This window comes from Poecile atricapillus, chromosome 1 (assembly GCF_030490865.1).
Source record: "Poecile atricapillus isolate bPoeAtr1 chromosome 1, bPoeAtr1.hap1, whole genome shotgun sequence".
Classification (NCBI taxonomy): Eukaryota; Metazoa; Chordata; class Aves; order Passeriformes; family Paridae; genus Poecile; species Poecile atricapillus.
The window spans coordinates 72,534,639-72,558,071 of NC_081249.1; the positions used below are offsets into that span (position 1 = coordinate 72,534,639).

General features: G+C 37.1%; 1 protein-coding gene across 8 annotated transcripts in view; it reads right to left on the reverse strand.

Annotated features, from left to right (window-relative positions):
• Positions 1–23,433, reverse strand: part of ZMYM2 (zinc finger MYM-type containing 2) — an 87,451-nt gene that overhangs the window by 59,267 nt on the left and 4,751 nt on the right. For 2 of the 8 annotated variants that reach the window (XM_058844550.1, XM_058844542.1), the window contains exons 2-5: positions 11,161–11,222; positions 8,732–8,852; positions 6,748–7,607; positions 1,984–2,269 (exon numbers count right to left, since the gene is read on the reverse strand). In XM_058844550.1, the coding sequence (XP_058700533.1) occupies positions 1,984–2,269; positions 6,748–7,600 (1,139 nt within the window). In that variant the 5' untranslated portion in view covers positions 7,601–7,607; positions 8,732–8,852; positions 11,161–11,222. Of the gene's footprint in view, positions 1–1,983; positions 2,270–6,747; positions 7,611–8,731; positions 8,853–11,160; positions 11,223–23,433 lie in introns of those variants that run through there. The other 6 variants (XM_058844549.1, XM_058844547.1, XM_058844546.1 and 3 more) reach the window with 6 other exon arrangements.

The following is a 23,433-nucleotide window of genomic DNA, read 5'->3' on the forward strand; positions in this document are numbered from 1 at the left end:
AATGATTAGGCACATCTGAATCACCAGCTGGAAAACACATGCCCCACACACTCATACCTATAAGCTTTAAAACTAAAAAATAAAGGGGGAAAAAAAACAAAAAGGGAAAGCAGGAAAAATGTAAGTGTCCCTTGACACTTTTTGCTTTTTTATTATTTTTTTTATTTTTCTTGAAAATAAACTTGTACAGCCCCACTACAAACACTTGCAAGTTTGCCTTCTTCCATCAAGTGGAAGTCAGCAGAGTGTACCCTTCGGAGAACTACTAAGCTTTGTGTCAGGGAGTGCTATCATTGCTGCTCTGCAAAACAAAGGCAGAGCAGAGCTCCTGCCCTGAAGAGCTTGCTATTTATGTAGCTACAGAAGAGCTCAGAGGAATGCGAGAAAAGAGATTTATAATAAGATACCTAAGAATTTTGAGTACTTCTGTTGGGTTATACAGAAGAACAGTGCCACAGAGGAACAATTTAGTACATATACTAATTTCTATTTCACTGTGATTGAGTAAAAACTTCATAGTGGTGGAAAAGCAAAGACTAATATCACCTCAAAAAGTGTCAAAGGTGACTCCACAAAGATTCTTTTTAACCTCAAAAGCTCGAAATAAGGTGTTTTCCTCATAACTCAAAAATAAAGCCTCTTCATTTAGGGTGGTTTTGTATGTAGTCTCTTGCATTACACCGCTTAACTATCTCCAAAGTGGCAAGGGAGTATGGCTCTAGCCATGATTTCAGTCAGAAAGGATTTGTCTTATCTTCATCTTGACAGATCATTCAGTTAGCTGAATATGGTAGTCACCAGATTATGTCTACAAAGATAATAGTGTATAAACACATAACAAGCCAATAGAAAGAGCAAGGATTACTTTTAACTAGCTCTGTAGACAGGAGGGTTCAGAGAATTTGAGCTTTTACACCTATTTTAAAAAAGCTAGAATAATTTACATTTTCTAGGTTTGCAGGATACTAAGGTATGAATATGCAGGATATCTATGTTTCCTACAGCTTATTTTTACTGAGTGCCAAGGAAAATAAAAAGACCAATAGCTTGCATCTGAATACTAGCCATTAATCCAGTACACTGGACAGTGATATAAAAGGTTTTTTTCACTAGTTTAAATCTATGATTGAGCAAAGACCACACTCTCTGAAGCACACACTAACAAAGGCAGTCTTTATTGCAAGCCTTCTTTAGTTGAGCAAAAATTCATCCTTTAACCAGTGTCACTGCAGCATGTACCAGACTGAGAATATGAAAAAATACAAAAGCTCAGTACACAGTTCACTGAAAGAAAAAGACAGTACAGCCAGGCTGTACACTTAACATTACAAGAAAACAATTACAGAAGACTTCTCTTTGGCACTTTCAAGTATGGCAAATCATGAAAAACTACAAGTTAAACCTAATTAGTAATTTGGAATAAGCCACTTCTAGCTATGCTTGTTACTCCCTCTGTACTGCCCACTTAAGTTATCTTCAGCTACAGAACTGCCAGTTGCCCCACTTACAGGGAAAATCTAAGGCTTTTCCTATCCCTGTATGACCAAGAGTGGAAGAACTCCCAAGTTTCTTCCAGCTTCTTGCAAGTATGACTTTCTCATCCTTTTAAAGCCTCTTGATTTTACATGTTCATCTATCAAAGTAAGTGCTTTCTATACAACACAAGGTCCACTTTTTTCCATAAAGGACTTCATAGAAGTATATCTTGTCACAAGGTATGCCACAACTTGGACACGTTGTCTTTAAAAAAAATAGTATCAGTTCTTTTTAATGTATCGGCTTTCAACAAAACAATATCCCATATCAATTCAAAAGCTGGTATTATTGTTAGACACAGTGAATTCAACATTTCCAAACACTAAAGCAATATAGAGCACTTCTATAGTCAGATCTTTATATCATTAATGGAGCAACACTTATGCATGCATAAGAATCTTAAGTAGCACCGAATTTAGGTGATGGAGTAAAACAAAATAAACTCACTTTCTGCACATGACACAAAGTTTCTTTGGAGTGGGTTTGTGTGAAAACGATGAGAGGCAGCTAGTGGAACAGAAAAGGTGAGCTGATCCTTTCCGCTGATACGCAGTCTGTCCCTTTTGTAAAGGCTTTTTGCAGTTTGCACATGTGACTTTAACCTGCTTAGAAGGCTGCTGCTGGGCAGAAGGCTGGAAAATTTGCTTAGGAAGTGATGCTACAGGTGACAAGGAATCCACACCTGGTTGCTTCTGATTCCTAGGAAAGGAAGCTGACTGGGATATCCAAGAATCTTCAAGACAAAAAATCCAAACATACAGGTAAATCAAGAGACACATATGTATGTACAGAACAGTATTCACGGATGTACAACCATGAAATTTTTCTGTGGGAATGACCACAGAAGAAAGATATTTTAAATTCAGGTTTATTGTAAAAAATCCTGTTTGATGGTACCACTCTCCATTGGTACAAAGCTTCAAAACATGGACAAATTTCTTGATGGCCCCAACCTACATCTAGTGACAGGATTTGTAGATTTCAATTCACTTGCACTAAAATTGCAAGTTGGCAATCTTATCTTCAGACAAAGAAAACTGTAATTAAAAAAGAGAGACCAACAGACAACACAGAATTTCTAAATCAATGTTTGAGACAAGCTCTGTAAATTTAGATCTGAAATTTTCTTTAGTTATTTTGTTCTAAAGCTTTAACAAGCATAACGTGTCCAGCCTCAGTGATAAACCCTAGAACTGGCTCCTAGTCCAGGCTGCAGCCAGAGAACTATACTGTGTAGCAGTGAACATGCAAAGTCATGAGGGATATGTCTTCCTCAGTAGAAATCAATGACCCTAGAAAACAGTATTTTGTTAACTTCTGGCAGTACATAGATCCATGTCCCCATGTTTCCAACTCCAGTTTTCAATCTGTATTTTTGGAAAATAAACTACCATGGAACAAAGTCATCTTTGCCTAATCTTTTGTAGCATAACCTGCTATATGAGTAACTCACATAACAAGAATGTAAGCAGAACATTTTTCCTGAAAAAATGTATCTATAAAGATCGTTTGTTAAATTACATGCTCCTTATCTTGCTCTGGAGCAGAAGATACAGTTCTGGGGGAGGGGGGAAGAAATCCCCAAACAAAATGTCATTTCTATGCTTTTCTCTCGAATTTAAGCTTGCATTTAAAGTAACTGTCGTGAGAATTTAGAAATGTTTACCTTCTAAGGCTGTCACTTCTAATACATTCCTTAAGCATGAATTAAAACTGAATAGAATCAATTTTGCATTATAAAGAACATTTGCACAAATTTTCAATAGTGTGTGTGGCATTTATACCAAATACTGTGACAGCACTTGGGACTTACCTAGCCTTGAATGTCCTACTGCAGTGATTCAGAGTATTTCTGGAGTGTTATTACAACCAATACCCAAATATAAGGAAGATTATTTTAAATTCTATGACTTCAGATAACAAAAACATTAACCTACAGACATGACCAACTGCCCATACCTTATTCTTAAAGGACATTATTTTGGTCCATAATCTTTCATTAAATAGAAGAAACCCTTTCCTCCTATTTTTCTGCATTCCTTTCTTTCCCCAAAGGATTTTATTAACAACATATTCTGACCCATAGCTTTAAAATCCATTTAGGGACAAAGTTCCAAGATCACTTGTTAGTGCAAGAAACAACATACATTCCTTAGCAGGTAAAGGATAATTTTCTGGTGTGATTTTTTAGCTGTCAAGGATGTCCTACTACTCAGGCATTTAAGACAAGCTAGAAATTTACCTGTTGTAGTGCTTGAGAGTAAATAGAAGAGCTGCAATTAAGAGGTGAAGGGAAAAGGACACAAAACAAAACACATTTTTCTTTAAAGCATTGAAGATGTTTATCTTTGAAGGCATGAATATCCTTACTGACAAACTAAGACAAGCTACCAGAGTGTTTAGAATTAAAATCAAGTGCCCTCTTCAAACTTTTTTATACTTCTACTACTTCTAATATACTAATATCCTGGTAGAACCTTAACACCCTGAAACATTTTGAGATTCTCATATTTTATTTTTTATTTTTCATTTTATTATTCTCATCTTTTAGATTTCAAGTGAAAGCACATTTCTTACCACATCAGAAATGCACAGCATGTGCTAGAGAGCTACATCTGCTTGTAATTCCAGTAGCACTCAACTGCCACTCATGAAAACTTGAGTTTGCTATTCATTTGGGTTTGAAACTTTCATCACAACTAATACCTAATTAAGGTAGGTAGTAATATCTCATTAAGGTTATTTCAATTATTCCTTATTTTCTTAAGGCCTCAGATAGCCTTCCCCTGTATTTTGTTGCATTTCTTCTTCCACAAACATACCAGAAGAACATATAAAACATTTTCTTTTACTTTTTCCATATCCCGGTTTCACAGATTTTTATGGGTATTTTTATGAATATTATTATCTAGAAATGCCTTTAAGAAAAGGCAATTTTATATTATGCCTTTTCTTCACATCTCACTTATCAGCCATGTTATCTCCTTCGCTTTAAGCTCTCTACAAAGGATCGGTAAAATCCAGTTTTCAGGTCCTTGAACTGAGGTGTATCACACTTCCTTAGTTAATTCCTAGTGAGTTTTCATACCTCACTGCCTTATGTCTTCATCCTTCAGGTTCCTACCTGCAATTCTGTAATGGCCAAGTTTATGAGACTATACAGTTTCATGTTCAACTACTTCTTACTGTTATGGCTTTTCAGGTTGCTCCCCTTCTTTCTTGCTCATTCCTGCTCCAAAGTGCTTTAAAATAATTCTTTCCTGTCATTTATACCATTTATTTGCAGAGTCATCTTACAAAAATTTTATCTTTTTTAAAAAGCTGAAAAAATGTGTCAGTACAACTTGGGGCAGAGGTAGGGAAGAAGAGAGTACTGAAGTTTTACAGAGGCATACAGCTCTTGAAACATATTGAGCTACATACATTTGCATTAATAACCTGGTTCAGATCAGGGCAATTATAAACCGCATCCCCAGTTTACTAAGTGTTGACTCTTTCTCTGGAGCATTTCTGAAGCACAAAAACCTGATTCCATTGAGAGAAACAAAACCTGAATTCCACTCCAAAGCACATCTACATGGACTTCATCTACCTGGACCTCTCCCAAGACCTTCCCCACAATTGTCTTGCTGCTGAATTGGAGACACATATATTTGATGGATAAGGAATTGGCTGGATGACTGTACCCCAAGAATTACAGTTCATGGTTCAATGTCTAAGTGGAAACCAGTAACAAGCTGTGTCCCTCAGATCTGTACCAGGACTAATATTATTTTTTTCAACAATACAGAGAGTGAGATTAAGTAGATCTCCAGCAAGTTTACTGGTGACACCAGGCTGTGTGGTGCAGTTGATAAACCAGAGGGGATAGTATGCCATCCAGACGGATCTTGACAGCCTGGATGAATGAGCCCATGGAAAACTGAGAGCTCAACAAGGCCAAGTGCAAGATCACTCAGAGCAATCATCAATTTCAACACAAACTGGGGGCTGAATGGATTGAGGGCAGCCCTGTGGAGAAGGACTGTGGGGGACCGGTAGATGGAAAATTGGACATGAGCCAGCAACCTGTGCTTACAGGCTAAAAAGTTAACTCATATCCTGGTCTGTGGTGATTCTGTTCCTCTTCTCTGCTGTGCTGAAACCCCACCTGCAATATTGCATCTAGCTCTGAGGTCCCCCATACAAGACAGAAATGGGCCTGTTAAAGCAGGCACAGACAGAAGAAGAGAGTTACAAAAGTGTCAGAAAGCTTAAACACCTCTCCTGTGAAGAAAGAGTTTGGAGTTGCTCTGTCTGGAGAAGAGAAGGCTGGGGAGATCATATTGCAGTCTTTCAACATATAAAGGGGGGGTTACAGAAAAAGATGCAGTGAGATCTGTCAACAAGACCTGTAGTAACAGGACAAGAGGCAGTACCTTTAAACTGAAAGAGCATAAGTTTACATTGGACACAAGACATAATTCTTTTACAATGAAGGTGGCAAGACACAGGAACAGGTTACCCAAAGAAGTTATGGACGCCCCAACCTTGAGTGTTCCAGGTCAGGTTGGATGGGGCTTTGAGCAACCTCATCCAGTGAAAGATTGTCCCTGCCATGGCAGGGTGGTTGGATGAGGTGACCTTTAAATGCCCTTTCCAATCCAAACCATTCTAGGTACTCCAGGTACATTCATAGGTACTCCAATGGGGATATCAGACCCTAAATTAATGTGATGGACAGAAGTGTCTCTTGTTATGTACCTACTGCTTCCTATAAAGGTGAGGTGCCTACTCAAGGAGAACAGACTAACACTGATCCAGAAGAAATCTTCTAAACCACATATATAATCACAGAATCATTTCAGTTGGAAAATATGCTTCAGATCAGCAAATCCAATCACTAACCAGCATTCCCACACTAAATCATGTCCCTGAGTGCCACATCTACACCCCTTTTAAATATCTCCAGGGTTGGAGACTGCTTTCTTGGGCAGCCTGTTCCCATACTTAATAATTCTTTTGGTGAAGACATGTTTCCTAATATATTATGCCACTGAGCATACATTATTCTAGTCACAGACAAGGTAGTGATGGGCATGAAGGGAATTAATTCTTTCATACATATTTAGCTAAAAGAGTAAGCAACATCACTGCCAAAAATACATTAATCAAAAATTTATAATCAATTTATTTTCACCCTTTAAGTAAACATTCAAAATTGCAACTTACCAGGATTATGATGAGTCACAGATTCTCCATTTTGAAATACATCTCCAGCCACGTTCATTCTACCAGGATTGAAAGGTCCTACACCAGTCTTGGTCTGTGAAGTCAAAGATGGGGTGTATGTTTGCAAATTAACACCAAAATTATCTGACTGCAGTCCGTTAGATACATCTCCCAAGCTGGCATTCTGCAGTGACGTTACATGTGTAATCATTAGGTTCATGTCACGCACATCAGCATCATTTTCTAAATGACCATCACTGACAGAGATCATAGCACCTGTTTCTAATGTAGTAACATTAGCAATCTGAATTTCAGAGTCTGGTTCTGTGGTTATACCACTATTACCTATTCCTGAATTTACCTTACTTCTCGAAAAACTGGAAGGTGAGAATTCCATTTCGTTGGTTCTATTTTTACACTCTGGAAGTCTTCGTTCATTAAAACTGGAAACATTCTTCTCTTGTCCTTGATTTGTTTCAATGTCTTCTTCATCATCAATAATAATAGTTTCACTTATACTCCCCTTTCGAGAATTTAAGTCTTTTGGAGAAGGAAGCATTTTGCAATCATTTCCTTTAAGTTCTTCATTTTTAGATGACGTAAATGCAGCGTTCCTTTGGTCTGCTACCAGCGATGTAGAATTTTGCGGAGGTTGTATAGGTTCGATAAAAACGACATCATCATCATCTTCTATAGGTGAGTTTTGGAATTTATTAGGTCTAGAAACTAAGGAACTTGGTGGCCCTCCAAATGTATTTCCTACATTTGCGAGACCTGCTGCCATGGTGGTATTCCCTAGCAGACTAGGAGTATGTTCAGACAAGTCTAATCCTCCCAGAGGACTCGTGTCCATTCCAGATCTGCTGTTTGAAGAAAACATAAAGCAAGAAAAAAAAAAAAAAAACCACATCCAATTTCAGAGTAAAACACAACTTTCCAGTAACAGTTCTTAAAAATAACTACAGAATTAATAATTCCAGCTTCTACTTTATTTTCTTCCTGAGATAACATGAAGGAAAATTAAGTTTTTCTGTGCTCTTCTTTGAATGTCTTAACATCCATTTACTTTCTAACCTTATACTAGCAAAAATATAAAATTGCTCCATATCACAATGTTCTATCACTACATATACACACAGGAAACAGAATTTCCAGTACTATTTATTACATGATCCTGATCTCTCAGTTCCTTTCCCACCCCACATACACAAGCAATGACCTTCTAACACTGCTTTTGCTAGACTGCAAAGCAAGATCAAGATTTAGGCACACAGAAAGAAAAACTGAATTCCTATTAAATTTCAGCCCTATTAGGCATGTCAATGAATCTGAAATTCAACTGATTTTGCCCCAATCCCACACTGCCAAAAAGCTCTTTAGGTAGCCACAAGATGACTGGAACAAATAAGGAAGAGATATATTGGAAACCCTTGCACACGACAGGAATAGATACATTACTGAGCAGCAAAAGTGGATGGCAACCTCTCTCATTTGTAGTCACTACAGACTGGCAGCTCATTTGAAGTCCTGACTTATCTCATACTCCTGCAACTTTCAGTGACTTTGTCTTATTTCTTTTAAGAGCAAGTAGTGTTTATTCAGAATACTTCCCAACAGCTACTTTGCCTGGAGAGACCTGTTTGCTTTCAGTAATTGTTCAGTTTGGGGAATCTGTTCTTCGTAACTGTCAATTCAACAATGAATTAAAAATTATAAAAGTCAACCTGGATATAATCAAAGCTGAAAGACCTAACATGGCTCTAAAAAACATCCACAGGAAAGATCAGTAAGTTAAACCAATCTTGATATAATACCACAAAAAAAATACAGACATAATTATAATTTGGGTACATCTTGGAGTATATTCTGATGTGTGACATCACTAAGTTTGTGTGGAAGAAGTAGCTATCTGTGCTTTTTTATAAAATCTTTATACAGGAAGGTAAATACAAGAAGTAGAAATACCCTGCTCATCTATACTTACCCATCCAGAAATCCACTGCAATCTGTTTACCTTAATAAGTCGCTCCAAGAACTTTTATTTTCTTTCCTGTGGGTAAACTGCTCTTCTACCAACTTGCTGCCTTTCACAAAAGTACTCTGGTCTGAAACAGGGTTAAAATAAACATTAGCTAACCAACATGATTTCCTCATATCAAGCATCATCTGCTGGCTATGTTCCTTAAACTGACTTTCTTCTAAATTTAGAGTTTAAGTTCAAATCTGACTTTCAGCACTATGATTGTACAGTAAGAGAAATGTGAGTCTATTCAATCCCTGCTGCGAATAAAGCAGCAGGAGTACTGTTTGAGATCTTCTACTCTGTCACATCACATTTCCAGAAGACTTTTTAGAGGGAAAAATATGCCGTGTTTGGTAAGAGACAGACATGCATAACTGCAATTGAGTAATCAAACGTTAGAGTTAAGAAGTAGATCTGTAATAGAATATTAAAGAAATAAGTGTTCAAGTAAACTGAGCAATTGAGAAAAAAAAAATCTTAGCAGCTGCATTTCCTTCTTTTTTATCAGGTCAACTTCCTTGCTGCCTGTAGCAGAATACACAATAAAATTAAAATATAAAAGGAAAACTATGGGACATAAAATCAGGCCTACACTTAGCTTACACTGCTAAGATTTTTCAACTTGAATATATGCACTTACAGTGATACTTAGCACAGATTCAGGCATCCATATCCAATCACACTATATTAACACATGATCATTCACAAGAGACTGAAAATGTTCAAAGTGTCTGTTTATTCTTCAGGTTTTATAATGGTCATTAGGTTTTCCAGACTTGGCAGCATTTTTAAAAGAGAAATCCTCAACTTGTGTAGTTATCTACTGTTTGGGGACAGCCCCCAAAATCCCCAGACAGTAAAGATGCCCAGAGGAATAAAGCTCAAATATTTTTCTACACATTTACACTATTCAAGCCCTGCTGTCCATTAACTGAGCAGGAGCAGGGAGAGCAGGACAAGGACCAAACAGTAAAGCTGTGAACCAGATTAATCCTAGAAGAGAGGCGACCACCTTTTAATTCCTTCCTATGTTAGCCTTACAGCCAAATGCCATTACATAATAGCATTTGAACCACAATAAATCTAACAATGAAATGGAATGAAAGAAGGTTTCTCACAAAAAAAATACTGTATTATGAATGTAGTATACTGTATTATTATGTAGTTGGTTGTGCCTCCCTGGAAATCAGTCAGTTACACTGAAGATTAAATTAATCCAATATTCTCTTTCACTTTTACTTTTTCCTCTAGGGTTGAATAATTTAAAGCCAGATTTTTATGCATTTCAGATTTTGCTGAAAAGAATTAATTCAATTTTTAAAGTTTCACATGTTTATTCTATATATTTTCTTTCTTTACAAGGACAAAAGCATCCAAAACAAATAAAGCTTTTAATAAAGTTTTAAATATACTTGAACAGATGTGAGCAGAGAAAAAAATGAGACTGTATCAAGACTATATCCCAGGCCTGACTCAAAACCTTAATGATTCCTATTTTCACAAATCCTTAGTAGAAAGACAGACTTGGGCTGTATTACAGTACTTGCACATAACATGTTGCAAAGTTAAGACTCAAATTATGTATCTTTTTGCCTAAATCTATTTACTTTTTCCACAAAGCTCTTAGGTTTTAATGAGCTGTACCATTAAGTATAAAAAAAAAAAGAAAAACTTGTGTTTAATTATCAGTGCAAGATAATAACACATAAGCAAAATGTCCATCTATTTCCCTGCAAATAGCTCTCACCTCTCAACAACAAAATTGCCCATAAAATGTGCAAAATTAGGTAGCTTGTTTTCTAAAAGTAGGAGTAGCAAGAAGTAGCACAAAAATCACATAGGCAATGTCACAGTCAGTATTTCTAAATGAAAAACTACCAAAAAAAAAGTGAATTAGTGAAAAAAAAATAGGTTTAGAATGGAAAACTAGGAAAAACTCACACCCCAAAACTGGCAAAAGCAGAACATGCTTTACAATAGAAATACAGTTGTTAGAAACCTCTGAGATTGATTAGACTGATCACTGAATGAATTGCTGAGATTCAGGGTGAAAAAACTAAACTGAAACAGAAAAAAACCCAACCAACTAATAAACAAACCTCCAACACAACAACAACAACAACTACTACTACTAATAACAACAACAACCAAACACCTCAAACAAACAAATCCCAACCAACCAATAACAAAAAAAACCAACCCACAAACTAGTGAGACCTAGTTTACAGAAAATGCATGTTCAATAGTGCTGAAGAACCAGCTCAAGGCTTTGTGATGGTACATAGACACCAAAATCACAGCTGGACAGAAACAGAAGCACTACCAATACTCAACAGCCCTTCCTGAACCAGGTCTTGTGAGCCCCTCTTAACTTAAGCTACATCACTCACCTATTTAAAGTCTTCACAATGAAATGAATTACGATCCCATTGCTTTGTTCAAGGCTTAAATGCTGGAAGAAATAAGAGACAAAATGCAGGCACTTCTTTAGAATTATGACAACTACTACAGCTCCTAAGACAGCTAAGTAATAATTGTAGGGTCAGTTCCACTGATGAATGATAGAGTTAAATTTATCATGAATTGCAGAAACCCAGGTGAGTTGTATGACCACCCCAAAAAACAAAAAAAAAAATTCTGCTTTAAGAAAAGTAGAAACTGGAATTTAAATGCCTTTACCAAGTCCCATTAATAACATGTGGAATGAAGGTGACAGAAGATCAAGGTCACAGTTATGTACACTTGGAGCAAAAACACAAAAATCAAAAGGAGTCACTGAAATCTGGCTAAAACTACAGCTCCACCAAAACAGGGCACTGGAAACAAACACCAAAAGTAGGACCAGCATGTACACATGCTTCCATATAAAGGCGGTAAGCAAAACAAAAAGGAAAAACTTGAAAGACTTTGGAGATAATGCATAACTGAGATCTTCAAATGTGAACAGATTAACAAAATTTAGGAGACAGTATGCTACGACACAAATATAGGAACAAAAAGGGACTTATTTGCCTCAGCAAAAGAATACTACTTTCTGCTAGGAAACTACAGTATCATAAGTAAAATATTTACCTCAAGAGATATTGGGCTACATTTAAATTCCAAATCCCAAGCAGAAGAAACAGCAGCAATGGTATACTATCAATCACTTCCACTCAACAGTGAGACCACAGGTGAGATAACGGGAATGAGACTGCAAAGTAATAACTGAAGATTTTAACTACTGTTGTGCAAACTAGGGGAGGAAAAGCAAAACCACCCGACCTCCAAATGATGGGAAAAATTTTTGCAACACCGCCAACTTCAATCACCTAGAGAACTCTCTGAATAAAAAGCAAGTCCTAGTCTAACAGAGCCACACAACATAGCTCAAGATGGAATTATCCAGATAGCACTCCATAAAAGCATATTTAAATTCCCAGGGGAATTAAAAATTAAAATACAAAAAACCTCATTACTTCAACATCTGGCTTCAGAAAGAACCTTTGTGGGAGGAAAAGAAATAGAGCAGCTAGAACAAAAACCTTGAAAGCACGAAGGCCGTTTAAAAAACTCACTGTATTATGCACACAACCAGCCCAAAGGCTCCAAAAACCCAATAAAGAGTTCTTTCGGGAAGTCTCTGACCTAAAAAGGTGCTGGAATGGTACTGGAGGGACGTTTTATATACATTTCATACACCTTTTGGCTACAGACAGGCTACTGACCTAGCAACTGCTAAGCTACTGTCAGAGCAACAGTTTGTCTAAAATCCCAATTCTTGTCAATTTTACAATCAATAAAATTTTCCTGAAGTAAAGGAGTATCCACGGAGCTTGAACCAGAAAACACAGAATAAATTCTTTGCACTGATATTCAGTAAGGAAAAGATCAGGAAAGATCATCAAAACTCTCTTTCTATGGGTCAGGTCAGAGGAAAAATGTTGATCAAAGTGCTAATACAAGAGGATTGATTTTAGAACAAATCACTAGGGCCATGTGGCAGTCACTTAAGATTTCTAAAGGCAGTCAGCAATTTTTTATTTCAGTATCTGCAACCAATACTTAAGCAGAAGGCAAGAACAATTACTCAGATTACAGTCCTATCTCTTTCACTAAATATATTGATAGAAACTACAGCTGAATAAATATAGGAAAAAAAATGTGGGGGAGGGGAGTAACATGAATTTTGCAATGAAAATATAATGTCTCACAGGACTACTGATGAAATTTTTTGAAGAGTTCACATACTTTTTGACCAGCCCTGATTGAACTGGTGTATCCCACTAAAGTCTTCCAAAAGGCATACAAACACTGCACACAGTGAATACTGCCATGGAAATTATCTATAATAAAGATTTTGAGAAGAGCTTCTCTGGGGGATTTAATTATTTAAAGAGAAAAATATAATGTATCATTTGTTGTTATCACAATAAAGTTACCAGGGGTTCCAAAATAAAATGACACAGACGAACATACGTAAGTCAGCCAAAGAGATAGTGACTCCCAAAATGAGTGCTTCCTAATCATACAAACTTACAGCAGCTGAAAACACAAACATTATAAAGCATAATGGTAGGCAAAATCACTAGTGATAAATGCAAGGAAATGAACGGGGTGGGGGAAGAATACACAACATTTAAGATCAGAGTTGCAACTCTCATGTTTTCAAATTGAAGCTACTCAATCATCAACAACCAAAGAGGGGGGGGAAAAAAAAAATCAAACAGAGCACATTTGTTACTACAAAAAAACCCATACCTCACCAGCATCCTGCTTATCATGAAATGTTCAGATCACTCACTTTTCAGACAAAGGGAAAAACAGATAAGTTACATGAACTATTTATTCTCATGGAGAACACTTCTCATTGAAAGGAAAACAACTCAAGGAAGACAGTACATCTGAAAGAATAAAAGGAGTTACCTAAAGTCTTAAAAGAGCAAGAAGGAGCCAAATTAAATAATTAACAAGCTTTAATAATCTATTGTGCAGGAAAACATTTTCTTCTTGATTGGGAGAGTCACTGCTGTGACTACAGAAGGCTACAGAGGTTAGAAATGCAACCAGTTCAAACAAAGATTGGGCAAACATGAAATAAATACATTGAGATGACTTAAACACAGTGGTTCAAATGAAACTACAAAATTCTTGTCCAGCCAGCTGAAAACCAGAATACATCTGCAGAAAAATCAGGCTATAACTGAAAAGCTTCTATTCTTAGACACCGCTGTTGCAATGCAAACAAGTTATCCAATTGTTTATTTGCCTAGTACGACAATTACCCTAACCTGGTAGAGTAATAATAATCTTCCTACATACAAAAGAAATATCACTAGCCTCATGGAAGATCTACCCATTTACCCAAAAAATCTAAATTCCAGCCTATGGCTCTCAAGATGAGTTAAGCTGAGGGATGGGTGCCAACATTTTGGTAAAAGGTTGGAGACTATCTGAACGTGTCCCGATGTTCTCGAGGCTATCCAGTTCTAATGATCACTTTCTGACCCTGACAATCATTTGACCATAATATCATCAACATTTAAATCTTTAATTCAGCTACTTCCTAAATTCCTACCCTTATTACAGAAAATCACTTGTTATCATTTGACTTTCCTTATGTCTGATGACCACAAGCTCAGTAAAGACTATCGGCAAAGGAGCTATCAAGAAGCTCTCTAGCTTAATGTCTTGCTACAGCTCAGGAGCACTCATTCCCTACACAACCAGATGCAACCCACATAGCACAGCTTTCTTGGGGTATGGAACCATCAAACCCCAGTGGCTGGCTGAATGTATGCCACAGTTCACCCCAAAAACAACATAAACCACTCAATGAAAATCACCTAAAAGCAGCACTTTCTCACTTCAACTGAAGCAAACTAGTAACCAAACCATACCCACATAAGAGAAGTGAAAAGTGCTAGAAAAACACAAGCAGCCCAACATTTTTAAAGGGTTGTAATTTAAGCCAGCTTTAAGCTAAAACTGCATGCTACTACTGCAGTCTCAATTTGGGCATAATGAATGATACATACTGTGTATGGAGAGACTCCTACTTATGTAAATAAACTCCAAGTTTGAGACAAAGCAGTTGCAGGACCTTTATGACTCACCAGATGTAAAACTCTTACCACAGGCAAACATATAAGCTGTTTTGCTTTGTGGATTTTTTTTCCTCCTTATATACTTCCTGAGGGATACTCAGTCATCAGCCTTAGCTTTTTATGTTCAGATATGCCTTGGTAGCTCTGATTTACTGTTAACTTTTACATCTCTAACAAAAGTTTCAACACTTCTGAAGGTCTGCCTAGTTACCAGGTCCACAGTCTCATTGTTATGCTATCATGTGGCACAGCTGTTTCTGCAACCACACACATAACCAGACAAAAGAGACTTTCCTGCTGGAATCCTTTCCAGCCAGATCAGTTCCCCAGACGAAAAATTTCTGTGCAAGAACACTACAGCGGTGCCTGAACATATCAAGGTTGGTGCCACAGCTCTGAACTTCAGCACAGAGATCATTTCAGCAGACAGGACAGTCATGACAAGCTGATGGCCATAGACAGAAATGGAAAAAACTCCGACAGCAACTACCACATAAAACACTCCAACATGCCTGTGTCCACTGACAACACAGCAAGCAGTGACAGGCTAAATATTAAAACAGGTCAGACTGAACTTTACAACGTGTATATCTACTGGCCACACTGAGTAGTGCAGCTGAAGCAGACAAGGCTTTAAGCAAGTCTCAGATATTACATTATGACCACAACGACTCAACTATTTCATCTGCCAGTTTCACACACAAATCATGCTAATGAGTTCAACAGGAATACTTGCATATTTTAGGCTAACCTCAAGTGCAAGTATTAACAACACCAAAGTAAAACAAATTACTATACGAGCTAATTAAAGAGCCTGAATAATGTTTAACACAAATCCATCAATGTATTTATATTGCTGCTGGTTTAGACCATGGGTAAAAGCTTTCAGGAACAGGATACTAAGTTTAGGTTCACAAATCCAATTTATCTATTTATCTGAGTACCATCATTACAAAAGCCTGGTATATCTCATTATTTCAGCTTTGAGACACTACTTCAGAATTTATTTTCCAGTAGATTTGAATCTGCTTCAAATTTAATTCTTTCCTCTGATTTTGAAAGAAGCTGCATGGATTAAAGAAATTAGCTGACTAGAAGTCATTATGTAAGACTCAAAATGTGTTTGTCATGCAGATTTCAGAGAATTCAACAAAAAAGCATGTGAAAAGACCTGTAATCCAGCAAAGACAGCAACTAAGAACAGTTAATGGGCAAGATCTATTTAGTGAAATATTTTAAAGCAAGTCAGCAAATTTTGGTTTTATTCACAAGAGTAACTATTTACACACAGCTAAAGCTTACCAAAAACATGCAAACTTTGATATCTTCTGAGCATCTTAACTGAACTGCAGACACCACTGTTACATGCAAATGCTGACATCTGTTTTCCAACTGATGCTTCCAGGAATATTTGAATAATTTTACTTAACACAGCCTCTTCTTTGAGTCTTCCTACTCAATGAATGCTAAGAAATGCCTCCTTGCATGCACAAACAGAATCAAAATACAGAGTCAACCTCAAACTTAATTCTATGAAGAGGAATCCAAAACAAGCACCAGTAATTCTCAAAACTACTAATCAAAGAATGAGCAGCACTTGGCATAGGAATTCATGGCAAATCAAAATTATAATGCTGACCAAAACTGTTTTAGGGCAGCCATACCGACATGTCTCTCCTCCTTATCCACACACTTTCTATGTATTTCATGGCTGTTTAATCTTGGAAAGACACTGACCAGCAAGAACACAGCACCATTTCTAGCCTTAAAAGCCATTATGTGTAATGCGGTAGACAGTAAATTTTATCTACTACTCAAGCAGCAAGCTGCTGCTTAAGGATGTTCTTTATTATAAATGGAATAGAAAGGTGAAACAAGACAGAGAAACAAAAGACCCACAATAAATGCTTATCTATTACTTATGTCTAAATGTGTATCTATTTCCAGAAAATAGGCAACACTAGACCCACAGCAACAGACTTGAAAGATGGCTAAGTGGAAAGGGAATACAGAAACAGTAGAGAAACACTATGTTAAAGATATAAAAACAGGAAAAGGACATGTAAAATCCTGAAAAATAAATAGAAAGTGGCATTAATACAGCATGTAAAAAGGGCAAGTTGTCATTTGATGGATCTTAACTTTAAAAACCGCAACACTTAATAGGAAAAACAAATACTGAGTGGCTAGATGAGAAACAGTAAATTTATTTAGATGTCAGGCCTGGGCAATAGAACACAGGCCATTGGTGTCAGTGTGTCACAGCACACATTTCAAAAATATGCCTTACCCTTGCTCCACAGGGAGCAATGAAGATTAACCAAGAATTCAAATTCAAATCTATGAAGTCCCTAGCTTTTGCTGGTATTTCAAAAAAACCTGGTACACATAATCTTTCAAACTTGTCAAGTTACAAGAAACTGGGTGTACAGCCACTCATACATAAACCAAGCAAATATGAACAAGCAACTAGAGACAGGAAACAACAGAAATCTCAATTCCAGTGTTTGGTTATCTTAGCTATTTACAATTTTTTCCCCTGTTGCTACTTATGCCTATTACCTGTCATTCTACCGACAGGCATCTCAGAGAAGATGTCTGGGCTTTGTCTTCTCTGTATTTTCCCACTAATTAGCTGAAGACAGCAGTAACCTGTCCCTTCAGCCTTCTCTTTAGACTGAACTCTTTCTCAGCTTTTCCTGCTGTTACGTGTTCAAATGCTCAGGTCTTACAATGGGCTTACTCCAGAATATCATATTTTCATTAGGATGGAGTCTAAGCAAAACCAGACTAAACACTGTAGATGTGTTCTCCCAGTATCAGACAGTGCAGAACAATCACTTTCCTTAAACTGCTGGCTACCACCTTGCTTATTTCAGTCGCGTATGCTGTTTACATTCATCCTGCTAAGGTGCACTACTCATGTTTAACTTGCTTCTCACCAGAACTAGCCAAAACTGTCTCCTATCCTATTAGTGCCCACACTGTACTATTCCCAAACATTCTGGAAATGAAGACACTTTTTAACTAACAAGATGGACATTTAACATTATTCTTCATTAATTGGCTTCTTCTTAATTGGTTGGGAATTTTTAATTTTTATTTTAAACTAGCATTCAGTCTACACTCATCTACGTACAACCCGCAAACAAGTAGCCCTGCATGAGTAACTGGTATCCACCATGCCTAATGGCACACCACCTCTCATGCCTGATTGCACCAATCTTTTTTGACTAATGCTTCTAAAATACTTCATTTTTGCATATGCTTAGAAAGAGGAAAAACTGTCATGCCAAAGTGTGTAAATGAACAAGCCTACAGACAGACCATTTTCCTTGCCTTTAGCATAGCTAACATTAGCTAACAGCCTCAACCAGATTTTTCATCCCTGAGAAATAATCAAGTATTGGCTTAGAATCTAGAATTTTGGGCCTGGTATGGACAGGCTTCAACACAATTCACTTGCAGTGATTAGTATTCAATGCATCAAGTAATTCAGAACAAAGAAAACCGAATTTAAAAGAATAAGTTAATATTATGCTGTATGTAGGAGGGAAACCCATGTAGACTAAGACCAAGTAAACAGACAATGAAGCTACAGTATAACAAAGGAAAGAAAAATGTATCACCACAAACAAAATGAGATGGAAAAAGAAGTGGGAGAAAATAAAAAGAAAAAAAAAAAAACCAGCCACAAAATAGTTCAAGTTCTGTATGAGGTAAGGTTGACTGGAAACGGAATCCAAGGCAAGAATAGATCTGGTCAGCAAGGCAAGTATGATAGGTTTTCACAGCTGCACTGGCTGGCTGGCTGCAAGCTCCATTATGCAATCAAGACTCCAGGTTATCCAACTGTTTTTAAATTGTAAAAGGTAGTCTTATTTTTAAGTAAGATGCATACTGTATTCGTTAAGGCCACAGTTCCACAGCTACAAACCACATCCAGTCCTGGACAGGACTACTGCGGTTTTCAATTCCTAGTCCTTTCCCCTTTTCTTCCTAGAAAAATCCTGTTTAAGGATTCTAACAGCCAGTCCATCATGGCAGCCAAGATGGTAGAAAGCTGAAAAAAAGAGCAAATACTCCACACCTACATAACTCCTCACCTCCAAATTTCATTGTGATGATTCTTAGACCTAAATTCACTCCCAAAATTAAAAACACGAAACAATCAAAAAAGCCAGAAAAGGTTGATGTTGGTACAAATACAAAAGGACAATGACAAACCTAAGTTGTTGACAAATCTAGTCTGGTTTAAATGGTCATACAACCAAGGATATATACTTTAAATTTAAACCCATGAAAAATATATACAGTAGTATTTAAGCCAGTATTTTGTCTTTTGAATCCACATATGCAACTGGAAGTATATTCTAAGCCTTAAAAAAAAAATAAAAATCTATTAACTTTCCCAGCAGGAAGCTTTTCACATCCTCTATATATATCCTTTTGCCTAAAAAGAAGAAAATGATGCCTCAATAAGCTATTCCAACTCCTAGTTATTGTACCTGCTGAAAGGCCACACGTTGATCCCTGTTTCATTTTGTACTGCTTAGGCAATAACTGACACTCAGAAATTCAGCCTTTAACACCGGGGATGGAAAGGGAGATGGAGGAAGCACACCCTATTATCTAATGTTATTGGGTACACAGTCTCTCCTAGATCAGGATTAAGTCACACCCTAATCTAGTCTCTTTTAATTGAGAAATAGACTGAGTTTCTGAAGTCTGTTAATAGAAAGCATGTTTTCCGCTCCTTCACAAGTAATTCTTGTGCATCTTCATCAAACTTCATGGTTCTTTTAAATTACTAAAAAAGCTGAATTTAGTTCAGATCATTACAGTACTATACACAGTATTAGTCAGACCATCTCAGTATTTCTATTTGTTAATTCTTTGCAGAGAAGTATACATAGCGATGGTCAAACACAGTGATGATGGCAAATATCCAACTTTTGTTTCCAGTAAAAAACAAATCACCTTTGTTGTAGTCTCAATTTTCATTCATTTCTAAATTGTGGGGTTTTTTATTACATGGATTATAAAGGACTTCTTACCTAGCCTCTCTAGATACTACTTAGCTTCCTTAATGAGGCATCACCTGCCAGAACAAAACATCATTTCCTGAATGAACATTTTTTTCAAAAAACATAACCACCCTAACAAGCAAAACTACTACTAATAATAATTATAATTACAGTAAACACAATCCCAAACAATGCACATCTGCAAACACTTGTTATAAATTCAAAAGACGTCTGGTAAATTCTGACATCATAATAAGAATTCTTAAACATTTATAGATTGGTATATTAACAATCAATTGTTGCTCAAATGAAATGATGATGTTATTTCGGGTATAACAGAACACTATGTTTTCTTCCCCTTTCCACATGGACATGCAAAAAAACCCAAAAAAAAAAACCCCAAAAAACCCCAGAAAAAATAACCAAAAAAACCCACAAATAAACACCAAAAAGAAAGAAAAAAAGACACCAATACCACACCCATAGGTCTCAACTGTTATCACAGACTCCCAGGAGCCAAAGCTGTAGACCACATCATGCTAGCCACTGTGCAAACACAAAGTACAACTGTTCAAAGAGCAAACAATCTAAACATAAGGGGCAACAGATGGAGAGAGACAAAAATGAGAATACAAGGAAACAGCACCACCATAAACAATGGTTACAATTAGTTCTTGTTCTAAGGATGGTGTTTGAGTCCCAGGGTGACAGGAAAGGTAGTGGTTTGGGATTGTTTTCAGTAGGCTTTATTTCCTAAAGCCAGCTTCTTTTGCATTAACAGGTTGCAACTGGCTTGCTTGTAAGGGTGCACACACAGAACTTCTTCAAGCATGAGGAGCATCACAGGAGAATGGATGAAATTGTTTAACTGCCCATGATGTCTCTTCCTAAACAGCACTTACAATCTCATTAACAACAAAAAAACAGATAGCACCCTTCACAGTTAAATCCCAACATTAGATTAAAGGTAAGTAAAACCTGTTGGTTTTATTTACCACCATAAAATGCAAAAAGACTGGACAGTCAAAAAAGAAGTCCAGGAAAGCACTCTGGTATACAATTATGAATCCATATCAACAGAGCAGGATCATTCTTACCACATCTGCTAAGAAAAATGGTTACCACACAACACAGAGATCAAAGGCACGGTATGAGATGTACTCAAGTGATTTATTAACACAGCTAAATAACAAACACTTAATTGCTGATTAACAGTTAAGACACCACTTATTATGCGGGAGAAATCCACAAACTTGCTTAGAAGAGTGTGTGCTATGCCTAAAACCAGGGCTGGATTATGGACTTGAACACAAGATCTCATGACACTGCTGTCTACAAGCAACAGCACAGAGAGTTTTCCTTTGCAGTAGTAGCCTCAGCTAAAGGTCAGACATCCACAAAGAAAGTCAAAAGCACAAACAGAGATTTAGAGAGTTTAGAGAGCAGCAAGTCTGGAAGAGAGAGTCTTGAAGGTCATCCATACAAGCAGGACAGCTGAGTTTATGAATGAGATGAACAAGATGACTTTTACAGAAATCTGATGTAGTACTAGAAGTAAATACCAAGCTGCAAAGATCTTACACAGGTCTAACGAAAAGGAACTCCAAAAAGAAGTAAGGTTTTCACCAAGGTTACTTTCAATGAGAGGGGAAAACAAAAAGCAAAAGCAGCACAGTTACATTTTGAGTTAACTCAAATGAATTAACTTTTTTTAATGTTCAGTATGATATGGTTGCATTGCACAGAAGAGCCTAAAGAGAGGTAAGATACCAATACACTTCCAACAAAAGCGTGCAGGAGGAAAACAAACACGTCCACATTTCTTGGACTGACTGTGAGCTGTAAGCAGCCCTCAATTAGTAAAATCTGGCATAACCCATACAATTCTATGTGCACAATTTTCTATCTTCTTCAATGCCATTTTTCACAGCAAAAGATTAGAGGAAACTAAATGTAGAAACCAACACAAACACAACACAACCTCTTTCATAACGCCACTGATCTCTCCTAAAGATCTGGCCCAGCAAAACGTCCATCAGTAGCTCTGGTTCAAGTACCCAAGCAGCAGTTGTCCCCATTAGTGCCCCACCGATGCCCTCATCAAACGGCAGCATGTGCCCAAGCATACATCCCTACTTTGTACAAACTAACCCCTGGGGGAAAGGTGGAACTGAGATGACATCCTGCTTAGCATGTGTTAGGGATAAAACTGATGAGCAGGGACTATACCTGAACAGACTTCTGTACAGCACTAGGTACACAAATGTCAGTATTACAGCCTTTGGAAGCTACGGTGATGCTAACTGAAGGATTCAGATAGCCTTCTAAGGGTTAAAGAAGCTGTACAATAAAGTTCATTGTACTTTGTACCCCTTAAATAAAGAAGTAACATATTACACGTTACATTTTTAGAGACCCAAACACAGTTTTGCACAACAGCAAACACAATTAACTAATCTCATCTCAGACAAACTTAAAAATCCCAAACAAACCCATCAAAATCCTCCTGTGCTAGTGACACTCAGTAGGGCTGGCTAGAGCACTGACAATGCCTGAGTGTTTCAAATCAGTATTGCAGCTACTCTGTTCAGATCACTGAACACTTGCTTCTGCACCCCACCTCTGTGATGAGTCCCTGCTATCTCTATAAGATTATTCTCTAATAGCTGATGGTGAGAAAGGGGCAGAGAAAGAAGTCATGGTAAAGCTAATCCCAAAAAATTTAGGAGACATGGACAAAAATTAAGCATTTAAGCATGAGGACAAACTTACAAAGCACAAATGCTCTCTGAATCAAGAGCAATTTGAAAAATATGTTGTGGCAATCTTGTCATTGGAAACTGTTACTTGAACACAAACATTACTGATCTCTGTATATTTTACTTACGTTGGACTAATAAAATCTGTATTATAACGACTGATTGAAATAATTTTGTTTTGATAGCAAACTTCTTGAAGCAAGAAAACAACTTCCATCATTAACACATCCAGTCCATGAGATACCTCAGGTGAAGGCATGAGAAACCCTCTGTGGACCATGTCCATAAAGGACAGTCACTGATTTCATCCATTGTAATATAATCAAACTCTTTGTGTGTCCTATTGAACTCTGGTGGCATTGAGTTTCACAGAATACATATAAAAATTATAATTTCTGGAAGTTCATAGAAAAGAAAAGCTTTAAATTGTCAAAATCATTTAAGTATAACTAAGTGGCATTCAAATCATAGAATCATTTAGGTTATAAAACACTTAGGATCAAGTCCAATCATTGAACTGACATGACCATGTCCACCACTAAACAGTGTTCCCAAGTTTCATACCTACATATCTTTTAATTACTTCCAGGGATGGCAACTCCACCACTTTCCTGGGCAGCATGTTTCTATGCTTGACACCCTCCCAGAGAAAAAAAAAATCCCAAATATCCAATCTGAACCTCTACTGGTGCAACTTAAGGCCATGTCACTTGTTCCCTGGGAGAAGAGGCCGACCCCCACCTGGCTGCACCCTCCTTTCAGGCAGTTCCAGAGAGTGATGAGGTCCCCCC